The sequence below is a fragment of the Anopheles coustani genome, chromosome 3, assembly GCF_943734705.1.
Source record: "Anopheles coustani chromosome 3, idAnoCousDA_361_x.2, whole genome shotgun sequence".
Lineage (NCBI taxonomy): Eukaryota > Metazoa > Arthropoda > Insecta > Diptera > Culicidae > Anopheles > Anopheles coustani.
The window spans coordinates 82310623-82329471 of NC_071288.1; the positions used below are offsets into that span (position 1 = coordinate 82310623).

General features: G+C 44.2%; 3 protein-coding genes across 3 annotated transcripts; 1 reads left to right on the forward strand and 2 right to left on the reverse strand.

Annotated features, from left to right (window-relative positions):
• Positions 1-6: 6 nt before the first annotated feature.
• Positions 7-18393, reverse strand: LOC131267723 (arylsulfatase B). Its single transcript, XM_058270667.1, has 4 exons — positions 17939-18393; positions 17156-17851; positions 16481-17060; positions 7-6941 (listed from the first exon to the last, which is right to left on the reverse strand). Exons 1-4 carry the CDS (start codon positions 18391-18393, stop codon positions 6888-6890), a joined length of 1785 nt encoding a protein of 594 aa, XP_058126650.1. The 3' UTR covers positions 7-6887.
• LOC131259076 (uncharacterized) lies at positions 7539-12200 on the reverse strand. Its single transcript, XM_058260495.1, has 3 exons — positions 12051-12200; positions 10715-11978; positions 7539-10190 (listed from the first exon to the last, which is right to left on the reverse strand). The coding sequence occupies exons 2-3, from the start codon at positions 11747-11749 to the stop codon at positions 8466-8468; spliced, it is 2760 nt and encodes a 919-aa protein (XP_058116478.1). The 5' UTR covers positions 11750-11978; positions 12051-12200; the 3' UTR covers positions 7539-8465.
• LOC131259077 (proton-coupled zinc antiporter SLC30A9, mitochondrial) lies at positions 12585-15512 on the forward strand. Its single transcript, XM_058260496.1, has 7 exons — positions 12585-12930; positions 13022-13775; positions 13856-13982; positions 14058-14464; positions 14531-14859; positions 14922-15110; positions 15195-15512. The coding sequence occupies exons 1-7, from the start codon at positions 12883-12885 to the stop codon at positions 15237-15239; spliced, it is 1899 nt and encodes a 632-aa protein (XP_058116479.1). The 5' UTR covers positions 12585-12882; the 3' UTR covers positions 15240-15512.
• Positions 18394-18849: the final 456 nt, after the last annotated feature.

Here is an 18849-nt window from a genome sequence, read left to right on the forward strand (position 1 = left end):
TTCATCATTAATGAATTACACAATGTTTTTGCTTTTATTCGTATTTTTTTGTTTCTTTTAATATATTTATATATATAATATATGCGCTTTTATGATTACTTTGAAGAAACGATTAATCAAAGGAAATAAAAAGAAATACAAAATCGATGCTTTCTAGTAAAATCACAATGAAAGATAGCAGAACCGTTAAAGGTGTACGAAACAATAAAAGAAAGCACTACTGTTTCTGGTGAGTAATGTTGCGATTTGCTTCCTTTTCGGCCATACAGGAACTACCTACAGTAATCGAACAAGATGTGGGGGATGTGCGCGGCAAATGTTTAGAAAAAGTTAACTGTTATATGTTAAGTGAATTGTAGTGGAACAAACATAATTTAGTTCCAGATGGAGATGTTGAAGACGTGATAGAAAAGTGAAATGGTAATAGTCTTGAATGGCTGGTAAATAAATAACGGCCAATGGAATACACCTTTGTTTGCGTTGGAATCTTGGCTAATCCTAAAGGCAAAGGATGGACACGCTATGAAACGAACTACGGTGAATGGGTTAATTAACGAATAACAGGAACAAAGTGCTTCCAGAAACTAAACTGGTGTGATACACGTGTCTCATGTGACACACGCAAAAGTAGTTTGCATGAAATTTCACAGCATCTTCTTGTCGATAACACCGCTAGCGATCATTTTCCTTATCATCTTGGTCACTCTACCACGATCAAAGCCGACGATGATCGTGGACGAAGTGTGTCGCTTTCTTCTGGTTTTTATCCTTCTGGAAAGATTTTAAACCCTTTTGTTTCAGTTCGCTACGATATCTCTCATTTTTTTTTGCTTTCGCTCTGTTTTCCTAAGGTTTCGCCATTTTAATTGTTTGGTGTGTGTTTAAATGTTGTTATTGAAATGTTATTGTTTTAGCTCCGAAAACGAAACGTTTTTTTCTATTTTGTGTTTTAATAAGTATTAATTTTTCTAACGTTTTCTCGCACACCTGTTTCGTTTAGTGATTGTTACTTTTTACGCAGGTCTTTTCTTTTAAATTTCTGATATTTCTGGGTTTGGGGGTTCAGCTTCACAGGAACACATTCGTTTAAATTCTATTGTTGTTTTATCCGAGGAGACCTCGGAAATAGAAAGAAAAGGCTTTCTGAGGACATGACTCTTCTTCATGTGTCTGTGAATAATTGAATACTACAGAGATTTCCCTTTTTCTGCAGAAACAATACTTCAAACTTTATATAACAACGAATTCTTGTATATGTTCCTTATGTGCCATTTGCAATGCTGGACGTTTGTCCATACCGTGCATGGATTTCTTATATCGTTCGTGTCCTGAACCGGATAAAGCGCCGAATTCATAACATCCTACTATTGTTTTGGCAAATGCTCCTTCTTTTCGTATAGCGAACCGTTTGCTTCTATCTTAGATGTCAGCTTTGTTATTTGAGAGTATGCCGTTGCATGATCTTGTTTGTTATTCATTTTACTTTCTAACAAAAGTATTTGACTTCCTTCCTCTATTTCTTTCTTTCTTTTCATGCTTAATATTGAGACCAAAGGGATGCTTTTCCCCGCCAATAGAGTTTCCTTTTCTTTCTTTTGTCTGTGAAGAAATCCTCCACTAACTAGAGCCGTCGCGAGTGTCGTCTTTGTCTGGGTGTCAGATGTTTTTTTACATTTTAACTTTAATTATAAAATATCACAATGGTACATTTTTCCTCGCCTCTCGAGTTCATTCAGCGTTTCTAGCGTTTTCACAAAAATATATTTACTTTAATATGTTAATACCCTCCTCGGAAGAAACGTGTGACAATGACCTTTGATGGCGTTTCATTGCCAGCTAGTGGGTGGCAAGCGGATTCTTTCCTTCTATTACTTTCTCTCTACGCCTTTCTTTCTGCTCTGCTTGCTGCCTCCACCAAAAAATATCACCAGCGAAATTTGTTGTTTCATCTTCGATCAGCAATTTGATGTATAATTCTTTTGTTGATGCCATATTTCCAATCATTTTTCGATAGGTTACGTTGTTGCTGAACGCATTTGTTTCAGTACAGCATCAACTTTAAATACTTCATTCCCCTCTTATTGTTTTTTTTTAATTTGCTGAATCTTTGGGGAACACATTTCAGTTAAACACATATTCCCTTTTCAAACGCCACTTTCCAGTCTCAAATTTAGGAAAGTAGTACCTTGTTCCTGTCAGCTGCTGTTCTTTTCTTCTAAACCCAATGAGATCAACGGGATGTGTGAGTTATTTCTAGTAGAATATTTTTGGGCTCAGCTTTTTGACGGTCACCAAACCGACCATCATTCGCTGAACGGCATCAAATTCGGCGTCAGTTCGTACTATTCTTCTGTTTCTTGGCATCCTAGCAAAGTAACATGTTTAACCTTTCTCGCTTGTAACTGTCCCCCGTCTTCCGTTTGCTGCTATTCGTGTTGTGCAATTCTTGCTGCGCTAGCATCTTATGTTTCTTTTTGTGAAAACCTTATTCGCTTGTTTCTGTTCCCCAGAGACCTTTCTGAAAGCCGAAAGAACACTTCTGCTTGTTCTGGAGCAGAGGATCGGTTCTTTCACCGCTTTCGCATTAAATGTATTATTGGCGATATCTTACTGTTTGTTATGCATGTAAAATACATCGTAACTCACTCTATTTTTCTGCTGGCATTTTTTCTCAGCAGACCATTAAGACACACATACGCACCCGCCGCATGCTTCCACATGAAACACTGATTGGTTCTCTTTAGTATTTTTGCTCCAATTTCTTGTGTTTTCAGATAGTTCTTTGCACGGTAATTTTATGTTGTCATGTTCTTTAATCCTGAACAACTAAGACCTGCATTGTTTGACGGTTCTTGAACGTATTTGTTTATGGTGCAGCATAGAAGATAAAACAATTGCTACTTGAAAAAACACGCTTTGAAAAATGTTAATATTACTAGAAGTGACATTTTGTTTTCCTTCATTAGTCATTCGATCGATAGGCAGCACAAACCAGAATCGTAGAAGTTCATAAAGTTTTCCAATCAATCAACGGATACGGATGTATGTCCGGGGGTTTATGTTTTGCGTTCTCTTCAAGGGATCGTTGCGAGTAACAGGTATTACGCATATCAACTATGACAGTTTCATCAAACGGCTTCCTTTTCACACGTTTGTCCACTTTTATCACAATCGAAGGAATTGCGGTAAATTTTATTGTTGAATACCGGACTTGCTCTATTAGGGTATTATCGTGCCAGTGGTTGTATTTTGTCCACTTAAAATCAGTCATATAATTTCCCCGCGTTGGAGGTGAATTATAGCTTGAAGACGTGTTAATACCTGTTATCCCAATTTCGTAAGGAGCGTCAGCAACGAACTGCGCCAGTGTGTGGTCTCGATGATAAATATTTTCTTTTGACATTCTTTTTAGTTTAGTTGCTATGTAGTTCCAGATAAAAAAGATACTTAAATCCTAATCAAAATTCCCCTAAAACCCTAGGCATGCAATCGATTATTTTGTAGCAAAAGATGTCACATGTTCGGGACAAGAACATTTTCCAACACCCCTCTCTATTTCTGCTGCTCCCTCTTTGCGGTTTTTCACTCTGATACCAAAACGCGAGTTTCAAAAGCGGCACAACATTCGCCTTCTGCCTCTGCCAGCATCATTGGATTTTGTGTGTAAATCGTGCTTTGGCATGGCCTTTTCAGTTGGTTTTTATTATTTTATCCTTTTTGTCGACGTCCTCGACCGATCGTTGCTGTTTTGAAAATGTGCAAACTAAAGAAAAAGAATCATGCCAATTCGAAAAAACGTTAATAGTGACATCATCGGGATTATGATAGTAAAATTTGCCCGGTTACCATTTTTTTGCAAGGCTAAGACATTAAGTTTCATTTTTGTTTACGTTATCTTCAATTAGCGCAACATTATCTTATTCTTATTAATGTTATTATTATTAATGCAGCAAGTTGTAAAATTACTCCATCACCTGCTTGGATTTGTGTCGATCCTTTTAATAACTCTTTTTGTAAAGATTAATAAACTGAAGCTCGAAGCAAACGAGTCGACCAGATTTTACATATCCTGTACGCACTCGGTTGTATATTATGGGATTGGAATGGAAGGAACAAATTTAAGAAATTGTACGTTCAAAACCTCTTGTGTGATTCGTGAACATTTTTCCAATACGGCCTGACATTTTTGTTTTGGAAACTGAACCATGGACCATACCCTAATCTACACGTTGCAGGTTTATTCATGAACGAGATGATCTTGCTTCGAGCGCAAATACAAAGATAGACAATTAGTTGCTTTGCCTTCTATTCCCATTTTTATGTGGTGGAAAAAGGTTACATCGACTTATCTATTTTATCGTGAACTTTATGCTTAATATAACATTGTTTCTTCATAGCGCACACAAACACACTTATGCTTAGTAGTTAGTATAGGTAGATAAAAATTGATGAAATAAGAAAAGTAACAAATTTATCATACGACAATTTCATTCTACTTTCTTCGATTCTCTGTTGTTTTGCTCCATTTTTCTGGTTCACACATGTTTTGTTTCTCGCCAACACGTGTTTTATTTTGCTTTAAAATTTCTTCAAATGGTTTTTTGTTTTTGTTTAGCTCCTGTTTTGTTTTTGTCATGCTTTGCACATGTGTAACAAGATACCTTCGAAGCGATAATACTATTACACTTGGGTATGGTTTTGTTTGTTGCTTCCCACTTCCCTGTTCCCTATAACTCTCTCGTTATCATTTTCAGTGGTTTTGCGTTTTGAACTAGGACTTTTTAACTCACGCGATAAAAAGCTTCATGTTTTCGGGATAAAATAAGCATTTTGTAGCTATCTTAACATCGTTCCGTGGCTTAAACAGTGTGTTTCAGCAGACTAAGTAACGGAATATAGGAAACGGTGGCGACTGCAGGTAATGTTTACTCTGTTTAAACATATGAAAATACTGGTTATCACTTAGCACTACGCCGTATGCATCTGTCTCAGTGGGGAGGAGACATTTTAACATTCCATGGTTTTGATGCTATTACCCCACGTATGATATAAGTGAGATTGTTATCCTACTACCAGTTCTTCTCATAAACGATCGAGACTGCCGTACTCTGAACGTTGTCAGATTTTTGCATCTTTCTTATTGTTTCGGTTTTGCATGATGGAGAAACCCATGAGTTCTTTTACGTTTCGACCATGCAATGTTTCATTCTGGTTATAAGACAAACTCACCAATGCAAAAATGTATTCATTCCATTTTCCTATTTTACTTCTGCATTTTCAGTGTGTGAAACAAAGGTGAGCATTACGCTTTGTCCACCTGCGTTCGCTTCTAAGTGAGTTTGCGTTGATTATTCTACCCCAAATAATTGCTGAATATGCCCTGTATTAATATTCGTAATGAATCTACGATTCCTGCAAGTAGTGAGCTCACGACTTTCGGTAGTTTTATTACAGTGAATTTGATTTTTTCCGATCGCAATAATTATTAAAACGATGAAACTAAACATAAAACTAAATGTTTCTATGCAAGGGAGAGAAAAATATGTATTGAGCGAAACGTAACTTTATTAGTGGAATAAACATAAGGATAAAAAAGGTCGTTATCCTTGATTTCGTGGCAGACTCTAGCATCACATCCGACAAAAGAACTCGGCCGATGTAAGAACTGACGTTGGCGAATTTTGTCACCATTATGTATGGTTCTTCCATACATGTCCCGCGGCTGGTGCGATGTAAGCTCGCGTGCGCCTCCCCTTCGTTTTGTTCTTTACCTACGCGTTACACTTTGGTGGGATTGTTTCGTGCTTTAGTCGTGAATTTCTCTCCTAAGCAATCAGTCTGTGAGAAATTGTCAGTTGGACACAAAAGAATTCTCCGATGCCGAAAATAAATGGCGGGATGGGATGTGCATTAAAAGGCAAGTTTACTCAAACTGAAAATAACTAACTAAAAACTATGTATGTTTTGTGCCTAATTTGCATTCGAAGGATAAACTTAAAGGCGTAATACAAATCATGTACGGCAGAGGCCGGCCTGAAAGCAATAGCGACAAACTCATTGCACTCATGTTATTTGTCGTGTTTGGCCAGGAAAAACGTACCTCATAAAAAGCATTACCTTTCTCCTACATGGGGTTTCTTTTCTAGGAGAGCTTTGTTCTAAGGAACGCGAGATTCGATCACAGTTTACAGAAGGCATTTCTTACTTATTGGTGGTAATGTTGCCCCGTGTTGTCACCTTCTCCTTTCTAATAACCTTTGCAGGTTTCATAAATAATTTGTCCCTTTTGTTTCTTTGCATCATTTCACTTGCGACATCACCACCATTTTCCGTGCATTCCAGACAAGAGATACTTTGTAATGCATCTTTGGCTGAAAACCAAATGTTGTTTAGTAATACTTTACTTTCACTTTAGCGGGCCTGAAGGATCCAGAGAGCCAAAGTAGAATATCACGTTAATGCTGCCCATGGTGCTTTTTCTATTACTAGTCCCAGTTCGACCTGACTAGAGTAATATTCGTCACAAATGAATGCCACTACGCCATGCGCTGACACCAAAGCATAGTTTGATCATAATGCAAACGGTGTCAATTGGTTGTAAAACAAAGAAAAATCGCAGCAACGGGAACGAATGGAAAACTACGATTAGAGAATGAATGCTTGAAAACAAAAACGTTGAACGATTGACCACTCTTCTCTCCCGTCACGCAAACGCGACGAGAAAAATGATCTATATTTCCCCTTCCTGCTTCAAGGGCCAATCATCAACACGAGCAGGTACACACTGACTATAAGGAAGGTTCAAATATCGTTTGCTTACTACAACTGATGGCAACAACATCGGAGTGTGCGGGGGAATGTATTCATTTTCTTTTGCATATTTTTGTTTAGTGTTGCAGCAAGGAAATCGTTTCCCTGACTTCTTTATTATTTTTAAGCATCTGATCTTTCTTTAAACTTTACCACGCTTATCAGAGGGATGATGAGATATTTTTAAAGAGTCTAATTTTACTCAAACTTTCCTCCAGTTGGAGAATATTGTTGAAGCGTAAGTTTGTGTGCTTTCAAAGCCTGCAGGCCAGGCCTATGAAATGACTTACTTTTTCGATTTTGTATGTTCACATAAGCTGTTTAGCTTTATGCGGGAGATTCAGTTCGTAAACAAATAGTAACCGCAATCGTATCCCGGGTACGGTGTGATAACGGGGAAAAGAGTAAACTAACTAGATTTATGTTTTGGCAATCCGAAACCATCTCATCCCATCATTATAGCCGAGAGTAATTGGTGTCGGCTCATTTTTCCCCAAATAAAAATGCGCGTATGCATACGGCGGCAACATGGTCCACATCCAAATCTACACCATCCGGTCACCAAGGACCGCCGCCGGACAACGGAGAAGAGTAGTGAGAGAGAGTGAGTGTGAATAAGTGGCAAGAACCAACAAAGTAACACCCTTCTTTCAACTTCTTTTGGCCACCTGCAGTAAAAGGGGGAACGGCGGTTCGACTTAAAATGCTTTTCCACTAAAACAATCAGCTTTTGGACGTTTTTGTTCGAGAGTTACGTTGTATATTTTCGTTTTTTCTGCTATTTGTTCCTGACTTCTCTTGAAATGATCTAATCGTCGGTCATATGTTTCAAAGCGTTCGCTTTTCTCTGGTCGCGAGCCTCTTTTCCGCTGTTCGTAGAAATTCGAATGAGCTTTCGTATGGATAAATTGTTTTCTATACTACCGACATGACCATATAAACAAAAAAAACTGGTGTACGTGACCGCACACCTGACAGAGATCCACCACACAAAAACTTTTTTTTCTCTCCCTCTGTGCGGCGCTGTCTCTATAATCATGCCTTGTTATACGTTTAAATGGGGATTATTATACTTTGTTGATAAGAAGGAAAACACGAAATTCAAACTAACCTAAGTAAATCTTCTCTGTAATTTACGGTCCCAAGAAAAAAAAACGATTACAATGTATCTGTGTATACGATCTTTGATCAGAAGAATCAGCAACGCAAGCTTCGTATCTTCCCGCATATCGGCCGGTCTGTCTGCCTTTGGGAGACTGGGCTACGGTAGAGTTTAAATTAAGGTAGCTAAACTATGGCTCTACCACAGATGTGTCAAAGCCCAATCAAAGAAAACTTAAGTTGGGGACCCTCCATCAGTTTTCTTACGGTGCGTTTTTGGGATTCGCTCCGGCCTTGGTGCTGATGTTTTTTTTAAACAGAGAAGAACATTGTTCGTGAATCTTTTACAGGAAAAAAATAAAGATTCAACATACATGGTTGTTGCGTCGAAAGAAATATTCGATTCGATGTGGGTATTAATAATAGTAGTAGTAGTAGTAGTAGAGATAGATAAATTAGGAAGATGCTAAAAACTAACCTTGCTTTCTCTCTCCGATCGTGTATGGATGTTGTGTGTGAAGATGTTCTTCTAGTACTCGTTTCGTAGGCTCGCTCTACTGCTGGACCGGCGGAACAACCGGGGCCGCCTGTGCCTGTGGTGGTGGTGGTGGAGCCGTGGCCGCCGGGTACGGATAGTACGTGGCGGTGGCCGCCGTTATCGGATAGGAGGCCTGATACTGCAGACCGCCGGTCGGATCGAATCCGGTAAAGCCGGCCGGCGCTGCTGTTGGGATGGTTTGGCCGGCGGCGGCTGCGGCTGCGGCCAGCTGCGGATATTGATGGTTCGGATTGCCCGGTCCGGCAGCGTAGCTATTGTTGTACTGCTTCGGTGGGTACGTTCCGCGTCCGTTGTTCGGTTTCGGTGTACCGTCCATGTTGAACTGGCCGCCGTTCGGGTTGTACCGGCCACCGGGCTGGGAGCCGGGTTGCATACCGACCGGGCCTCCCTGGTGTGCCTTGTTCTGGTAGTATCGCATACCACCGCCCGGAGCAGCCGCAGCCGCGGCCACAGCGCCAGCTCCGCCAGCAAACAAGGTGGCCGTGTAGTCGTCATACTGGCCCGGGTAGATATTCTTCGGATGGTAGGCGCGCATCTGCGCCTGTTGCGGCTCGTACATCTGTTGACCGGAGGCGACGGCTGCCGCTGCTGCGGCGGCCGCGGCCTGCGGGGACTGTGGCGAGTGCGACTGGTAGCCACCAGGGCCGCCCATCATCGCCGGTCCACTTGGGCCCTTGTTCCAGTTGTTCTCACCGCGGTACATACCACCGTCGCGGTATTTGTTCGGTGGTCCACCGAACTTGTTACCGCCACCCATCATGCCGCCGTTCTGCATGCCACCACCGTACTTTGGGGGTCCACCGAATCCACCACCACCGTTGAAAGGCGGGCGACGCTGGTAGCTGTTCATGCCACCACCGTTTCCGTAGCTGCCGCGCGTCGAGTAGCGCAGTCGACCACCTTTTCCGCCCGGGGCCGACTTGGCCATCTCAATCAGCTCTACCGTCGGCTGCTGGCCAGCCTCTTCCAGAACCCCGAGCAGCTCTCGTGCCTGGCGTCCGTTGTTTGGTGTGAAGAATGTGTACGCAGTGCCGTACTGCGAACAGCGTCCCGTGCGCCCAATACGATGAATGTAGTCCTCCGATGAGTTCGGGTAGTCAAAGTTGATGACGTACTTGACGTCCTCCACGTCGAGACCGCGTGCTGCCACGTCCGTCGCCACCAGGATCGTGCTCTTGCCGTGTCGGAAGTCTTGCAGCACGTAGTCCCGCTCCGATTGGCTCTTGTCACCGTGGATCGACGTCGCCCCATAACCGTCACGCACAATGTTCTTCAGCAAGTCCTCGACCTTCTTCTTCGTCTCGACAAAAATGATGATCTTGTTCGAAGCGTCTGAGGTGGCGATCTCCTTGAGCAGCTTCAACAGCTTGCTCTCCTTCTCGTTTTCCTCGCACACGTCCACGATCTGGTGGATGTTGTGGTTCGCCGCGAGGCTCAACGATCCGATGTTGATTTGGATGTATTCACGCAGGAAGTCTTCGGCCAGCGTTTGCACCTCCTTCGGCCACGTTGCGGACCACATCAGTACCTGACGGTCCGGCCGAATTTGTTCGACGATCTTGCGGATTTGGGGCTCAAAGCCCATGTCCAGCATGCGATCCGCTTCGTCCAGTACGAGGTACGTGCATCGGCGTAGGTTGGTAATGCCACGCTCAAGGAAATCGATCAACCGTCCCGGAGTAGCAATGACTACTTCAACACCGCGTTCCAAATCGCGAACCTTTTGTGGGAGAAAAACGGAAACGAAAAATTTACAAAAGTGCAATCCTTTGATAAGGATGTTAAATCAATCTTATTTTTTAAGGTGGGGCATAATATGAATAAAACAAACCAATCAGCTTCGTAACGATCTTTAAATTTCTCGACTTGTAGAATCGCGTTACATTAAAGGCAATGTTTTAAATGTTTGATCATATAAAAAAATTGAACTTTTTCCCTCAATTGAAACGAGTTCAATTGGTATAAGAGTGTAATCCAATAACTGAACCATTTAGTTCCACTTTTGAAAGTGAAATTAATCAAAATCAGAAAAGGAACCAGGTGGATACTTCTCTGCTATATGAAGATTTGAAATGTTGTGTATTCTACGCATTAATTAATATTAGTTTAAAAAGTAAAACAAAGTGTGACTTGCTGCGATGTAAATTGCGTCCGAGGAACTTAATGTTAAGCTTAATCTTCCGAAGCATAGGAAAAATTAATAAACTATTCGAATGATAGATGTTAGAGATTAACGAAACTCACCTGTGGTCCTTTCAGCGCTCCTCCGAAAATGCAAGTGTATCGAATGTTCGGCTTCGAGTGATTACCAAAGTCCCGCACCACGGTCTGAATCTGCTGAGCAAGTTCGCGTGTTGGTGCAAGAACCAGCACGATCGGACCTTCACCGCGGCTCAGCGGCTTTTGGTGGGAGATATGGACCAAGCCTGGTAGCATATACGCCAACGTCTTGCCAGAACCCGTCTGTGCGATACCAACCATATCGCGTCCACTCAGGGCAATTGGCCAGCCTTGCGACTGGATGGCGGTTGGCCGTGGGAAACCTTGCTTCTTGATTTCGTTCATCACGTACTCCGGGAAGTTGCCCTCCTCAAAGTTCTGACACGGATGCGGCACATTGTTGCCCATGACCGTGATCTGCATCTGTTCGCGGAACGCCTGCACCTCCTCCGTCGAACGGCCCATCACGACCGGGTGTGGCACGTAGAAGTCCTTTTGGAACGGTTCCAAGTTTTCCCACATTGGCTTCATCAGGTTCTGTCCCGGGTACTTGGCCTTCAGCGACTGAATCTTTGCTCGGTCGTCTTTGTTGAAGCCGTTGTAGTCCGAACGCGGCCCGAAACCATTACGGTTACCCATGCCGCCACCATATCCGCCACCCATGCCCGGGTTCGAGTTATGGTACTTCTTCGGTCCACCGAATGTGTCGAACGGCTTATCGTCGCCGTACGGCTTGCTACCACCGGGACCGTACATTTTCGGGCCACCAAAGTCCTTCTTCGGCATCATGCCACCGGGCTGGCCTCCAAACACTCGACCAGCAGCGCCACCAAACTTGTTAAATCCTCCCGGGCCACCACCGTTGACCGCATTCTGCTGGTACATTGGCTTGGGGCCACCGAACGCGTTCGCGTTGAACGGCGGAATCGACGGTGGTCCTTGTTTGTTCATAAAGTGCGGAGGCTTGCTACCCGGCTGACCGACGTAGAAGTCGTTCTTTTCCGGGCGAGGCCCACGGAATCCACCCTGGTGCGGTTGTGCTGTGCCTTGGAATTGCATGATTTCTTTTTTCCCTTCTTTGATGGCCTGACTTACTTTATAAAAAATCAGAAACTTCCTCAAAAGGTACTATTTGCGAAAATCTAGCTTTTATGCAGCGAACAAATTCTAATGCTGTTCGCTTTACTTGTGCGCAATCGATTATTAGGTTGTGGTGCTCTGCTTTGGGGCCGTCGTTCTTCTTCCTAGTTTTTCCTTCCTACTCTCTGCCGTCTCTGCAACTAATGTACTGCAATGGCGACATGTTGGAAAAGCGAACCCTAAGCACGGTGAAAAAATTTTCAACTCCGGTTATACTCACATAAAACTTCTTCGATGAGGTTTCCGCACGCTAATTCGATAGTTTTATGTATGGGCTCTCGTTTAAACACCGTTTCGCTGCACGGGACACTGGAAAATTGCAAATATTCCAATTTTTCGTTTCACACCATACTACGGAACACCTTTACGACTCGAAGAGAGAAAGCAGAGAAATCAAAGTTGCTGGATCAGAAGGTTAGCTTGTCGGTACTACCGCTTGACAGTCAAAGTTTGACGTTTCCATCGCATCATACTTGATTCGAATCGTCCGTTGTAACAGAGTACCGGAAAACAGCGTCCGCAATAAAAACGAGTAAATTGGTTCATCATATGTTTTTGTGTATTACAAAACATTGTTTCATAAAAATAAGTTCGAGGAACATAGCTTCACACCTTGATCTTCGAACTGAGAATTTGCCACGATTGACAGCAATGGAAGCACGTATGCAGCCGTATCGCCTACCCAAAACATAGGTACGCAGCCAGCTGACTGCTGCCAGAAAAGTCAACAACAAAAAAGTGCGATGATCGCATTGTCGGTAAGTTGTTGGCATCGACCGATGAAAGTTTGCAGCTCATCCACCGAAAAGTTCCGGAAAGTAAACAGCCTATGATGCAAACAAATCGTACCCATTAAAATCCCACGATTGGCATGCTGGGGGTGAATTTGGTAAACAAATAAACAGTATCTAGAAGGTTTACTACGAATAGTACATCTTTCGCAATAGTTTGTGTTCCGGCAGGGCACTCCTTCCCGGAGCGCCCGAGTGTTTTGTACCATTTTTCTCCCGGGTGGAGGATAGTTGAGCATTTTGTCTGTGCGCTGCTGTAACATGGTCGTTCATCGAGCAGCATGGCTGTTGCTATGCCACCGAAGTCAGGTGACTTATTATTGCTCGAATCATCCTAAACCCGTGGCAGGCATTGAACTAATTCGATCTTCTCGTTGCATGCTTCTTACGAACACCACAGCTGCATCTAGCGCCAATGAGAAATTTTTCACTCGGCTGCTCAAAGATGCACGCGTGGCTGGATGGCGTTCCTGCTGGGCAAAAGTTGCACACGACAGGCATGAGCTATGGCCAAAGAAATTTCTCCGTGTCACGCATCGTCGATCGCAATCAGTCGAAAACAACTGACGATATACCGGAAAAGGCTGAAGGTGAGCGTGTGAAAACGGTTACACCAACGGAGCAGCAATCAACCCTAGAAATCGATACGAAGCATGGCAAGTTACTGGTCAAAACAACGATGGCCGATTCAAAATTGCAGGAAATTGTCATCGAAAAACCAAAAATTGAGTCAACAGACAATGCCACGACAGCCGCGGGAGCATCGTTGCTAGCTGGATCAAACAAAACTGAGCTTTCCTCGGGTCTACCCTCGACACTACCGGTGTCACTTACCGAAGCGGAGCTGAAGGAACAGTTGGCGGAAAAAAATCGTCAGCTAGCTAAGAAACGTATTCGGGTCGATTTTTCCCGTTCTTCGCTCGAACGAAACTTCATCACTCCGGTGCGGGCCTTGTCCGACTTCCTGCTGAAGCCATCCGACCTGGAAACGTTACCAAAAACAAAACGGAGATCTCCGTACGAGCAGGAACCGCCAATCACGGTTTACTGGCGGAAGGATGTCGAGGCTAAGGCGATAGAAGTGTGGGGTTCTCGGGAGAATCTGTTGAAGGAATGCCTGAAGCGGGAAATCGAGAAAAAGATGCACCAGCAAAGTGAGTTTCACGATTTGGCGTATCTTCACAGTGTTGGTATTGAATAGAATTAAAGTTCCGCTTATTGTCTGTTTTTGCAGATATTTTTACCGTAAAACGTCGACTACGGGACTACCGTCGGGAGATTGGAAGCCGCACCAATGTCGTCGATTCCGAGCCGGGACTGTTTGGAAAGTCGGGCAAAGTGGTCCTGACGGCCATTGCAATGTAAATGCTCTCCCGATAGCACGCGTTAAATGTTCCAATTCTAAATCTCCCTTTATTAATATTCGCTCAAAACAGTAACGCAACGAATTGTTTGTTCAAATTTGGCGCCTGGCTGTACACCGGCTCACACAGTATGTTTGCGGAAACGATCCACTCGCTGGCGGACACGATCAATCAGCTCATACTAGCGTACGGCATCCACAAGTCCACCCAAATTGCCGACTCAAACCATCCGTACGGGTACGCCAATATGAAGTACGTTTCGTCGCTCATTTCTGGAGTCGGAATCTTCTGTGTCGGAACAGGCTTATCGTTCTACCACGGCATCATGGGACTGGTTGATCCGCATCCGATCGATGATTTCTTCTGGGCGTTCTTTATCCTCGGCGGCTCACTGGTGTCGGAGGGTGCTACCCTTTTGGTAGCGATCAACAGTTGCCGGAGCGGTGCGAAGGCCCTCGGCATGAGCTTTAGGGATTACGGTAGCATCACTAAAGCTATTCCAATTGTTTTGTTTGTAATGCCTTTCTTTCGATGATCGTTTACAGTCGTACGTGGGCAGGATCCATGTGTGAACGTTGTACTTACGGAAGATGCCGCTGCGGTCATGAGTGTGGTGCTGGCCGCGAGCTGCATGGGTCTTTCGACCTACACAGGGTCGCCCATACCGGATGCGGTGGGATCACTGCTTGTCGGCTGTATGCTAGGCGGGGTCGCATCCTTCATCATCTATACGAACGTGGCAGCCCTGGTCGGCCGCTCGATTCGGCAGGAGAATCTCGACAAAATTAATGCCGAGCTGGAGAGCGACATTATGATCCGGGCGATCCATGACGTGAAAGGAATCGACATGGGAAACTCGTTGGTTAGATATAAGGTAAGCAACATTTCCGGGATCCAATGTTGTGGGTGGCTAATGTATCGTTTGCATCGTTCCAGGCGGAAATGGATTTCGATGGGCGTGAGTTGACGCGAGTGTATTTGGATAAGCAGGACTTGAACACGCTTCTAGAGGAGGTTCGTACGTTCCAGACGATCGACGAACTAGAAGCGTTTCTACTGAAACATGGCGAAAACATTGTCGATCTTATGGGTGGTGAAATCGATCGGATCGAAATGAAGCTAAGGGTAAGGAAGAGCCAAGAAGCAGGCCCATCCATCCGTTCCTTCTATCTTCTAGAGCTAACAGGATTATTTTCTTTTCATTCGCAGAAGAAGTTTCCCGAAATAAGACACTGTGATTTGGAAATATTGTAAGCTATAAAAAAGTCGTTTGCTTCCACAATGCATACTTGTGATCACGGCACATTCGCGGCCGTGGCACCATAAAGTCGTCATACGGTAAGGTTAACTGAAAACTGTCCAAGAGCACACGCTGCTCATAGGTGTGTAGGTTGAGGTACAACTTTATGGAAAAACCACGATAATGAAATAGATAAAGTTTTTAACGACGTTCAATTTCGTCGTTCGTTTTTAGACAATATTGTGCTACATTTCTAGAGTGAATAAATGCAAAGCAAGATAAACCGATATATTAAAGTCTTACTAACGTCAGCACTAATCCTAAAAAAGAACGGAATGTAACGACCGAACCCTTACAGGCACAACCACAACAGACTTTTAATATTTTTCGAAACATCATTAACCCAAGAGCTTATATAAGCTTTAATGAAAAACCTGATGGGTTTAAAAACGATTCAATTCATTTATTTATATATATTTTAGCCAATGAAAATAAGAATCGCGATAAAATGTATGTATACTATGATTCTATTAAAAAAAAGAGCCTAACAAGTAATTTTGTCGGTAAAAGTTGTGTATTTTCTACCAAAGGCAAAAACATTTTTTTTTCATTACGGCTTTTTTGATCACTTTTATTTCAAAACTCCATACCTTAAATATCGTAAAATTTCAATTCTTTCATTTTGCTCATAGTTTCAATGCAATATACTTGTCCTTTTTTGAGTCTTACCGTTAACGTGTGCCTTTAAGGGTTGAATATTGTCCTAGTCACGAGATTGCCGATGGAACCAACGAACCGAATACTCTTAATCATTATTTTGTACGTTTATCTTTTTGTGTTACACTCACGAATTTTTACTTGATAAAACTAAACGTTCTTTTCTAATCCAAGCTGTAGCACCTTAGAAAACGAATTCACTAATTGCATCAACACGTGGCAAAGGTTTCTATGTTGTTGAAAAGAGAATACTTTAATGTTCTTTAAGGTTTACTTAAAATAGGCCGGCACGCGGTCACCAAAATTGGTGTCAGTATTAAACGATTGTTGCTTTGTGAAATAAAATGAATTCCCTATCGTCAAGTCTTCCGATATATCCTAATTATCGCACAATGGCACTTGTTTGAAGGCTAGAATGCAAGTGATCAAAAATGCGCGACTCGTTTGTTCTATTTCACTTCAGAACACTTACATTTTACAGACTTTTAAATGTTAAACGTAGTTCTATACGTCATGGTTCGTCATATTCAAAGCGGACAACTTCCGGTTCTAATTCGTCACCAAAGTTGTGCCACGTATAGTTCCAGTGCTGTGGCTCGCCGCGTGGATCATCCTCGAGATTTGCCGGTGGAACCGCGGTGCTATTGTACGCCAGCAACCGTGCCAATAGGCTCTGAACGATGTCTGGATGTTCGTCAGCGAGATTGTTGTACTCGCACGGATCGCTTTCCAGATCGAACAAGCATACACCCTCCATAGGCTTACACTCGTTTTCCATGTTGGCCCCATAGCCACACGCGACGGTTGCGGCACGCCGTAGATGGATAATTTTTTTCTTCGACGGCATACCATCGTACGCTGTCAATATACGGCCCACGGGACTGTTCAGTACGGCGTCGATCTGGTAGGCAGATTCCTCCCGAGTACCTGACGGTCCGTACCATCCGTCCCAGCTGCCGTTGTAGTGCGAACCCTTCAGGAGCTTCCATTTGCCAATCCTTAGGGCCGCACTGCCCCAGATGTCGTCTATGTTGTGCAGTATTTCGATACGCCCTGTCGGCTCACCACTGCTCAGCTCGTTCCATACACTGATACCGTCGAGCTCGTCCGGCAGCTCACTGTTGAGAGATAAGGAGAAAAAGCGCATGACCCCATTAACCAATGTCCCGATACGATGCATCCTAGATTCCAACCGAATCATGTATCGTTTTACCTAACATTGCCCCCAGCGGCTTCGTACAACGTTGGAAGCCAATCGACCACCTGCATCGTTTGATGTGACACGCGGCTCACGTTGCTCAGCAAGGGACTCCAGATAAAGCCGGCTCCACGCACACCACCCTCCCAGAGTGTATTCTTGACGCCCCTCAGGGGCCAGTTGGATGCGGCATTACTGTTGAATCCGTCCGCGGGCCCTCCATTATCGGTGCTGAACACGATGATCGAGTTCTCCAGCATGTCGCGGGATTTCAGTGCCTCGACCAAACTACCCACCGTCCGATCCAACTCGACCATCATGGCGGCGTACTTGCGCCGGGCATAGTTTTCGATTTTCCCCAGCTCCATGACGGTGCTGTCCGGTGCCGGAAGGAAATCGTACGGGTTCGCCGAATGTACGGCCGCATGCGAGACGTAAAGGAACAACGGTTCACTGGTGTTGTGGTTCTCCACTATCCGCACGGACTCGGAGCTTATCACGTGCGTGGTGTACTGTCCATGCAAATCGTACGCCACGTCATAGCCCCGGCGCATGTCGAGTCCCCAGTGCCCATGCTCCACGGCCGTGTGGTCGTTCATATGATGATGCCCGGTCCAGAATCCCGTGTGGCTATCGAACCCGCGCTGCAGAGGCGTATACCGAAGCTGATAATGCCCGAGGTGCCATTTGCCGACGATGTGATTAGTATACCTTTTGGAAAACGAGAATCATCGAAAGGAATTTTTGTGGACTATTTAACTCGACAAGGGGAGGACTATTTAACTCGTCAGCATTTACCCCAGATTTTTCAGGTACTCGGGAAGCAGTGTCTCCGACAGGGGCAATCCTCTCGGTTCCATCGCGTACAGTACGGTATGTTGCATACCGGTATGAATCGGATACTTCCCAGTCATCAGTGCCGAACGCGAGGGCGTACAGATAGGATTGACGTAGTACCCGTTGAGAATAATGCCCGCGTACGCCAGTGCGTCCAGGTTGGGCGTGGGAATCTGCGACGATCCATGAAATCCGACATCGTTCCAGCCCATATCGTCGGCCAAAATAAAAATTATATTGGGTGATTGACCGCTGCTGCTGCTGTTGCTGCTGTTATTTTCCGACGCTTGCACTATTTGTGATGATAAATGATTGAGGATAATGAACAACAGGGTGGTGTAAAAAGTGCACGATTTACGGTGCCACCATACTGGCGACGATCCACTGAGCATTTGTCTCCACGCCATGTGTTCCATGTTGAATCGCGAAGAGGAAGTGACGGATCGCGCGGGAAAACCACGATAGATTAATTCGGTTCGTTATCTTCGGCACCCACTTCGACGCCACGGAATGCAAGCCCTTCCGAAGTTATAGTTTTCACTAACTGAACAATTCTCGACTGAGAACTGAAGTGCAAACCGGTTTCGATCCTTGGGACCGTTGAACTGGAACAATCTCTATCTCCACTTTTTCGTTGCCAAATTACATTCTCACTTTGCCGTCCGTTTGCGGCCAACGGGACGACCAAAATCACCGAAACTCGTTCCTCTCGGCACTGATGGACTGGTTTCGTCCGCGGACCGATTGATACTGAACTGTTGATCACCTCCCCCCGAAGTGCCGTGCCGGGTGTAGCAAACCTTGAACGACAAACGAACGCGTGATTAACCAACTATCATGCTGGAGCACCCCTCCATGTGGTTCACATAATG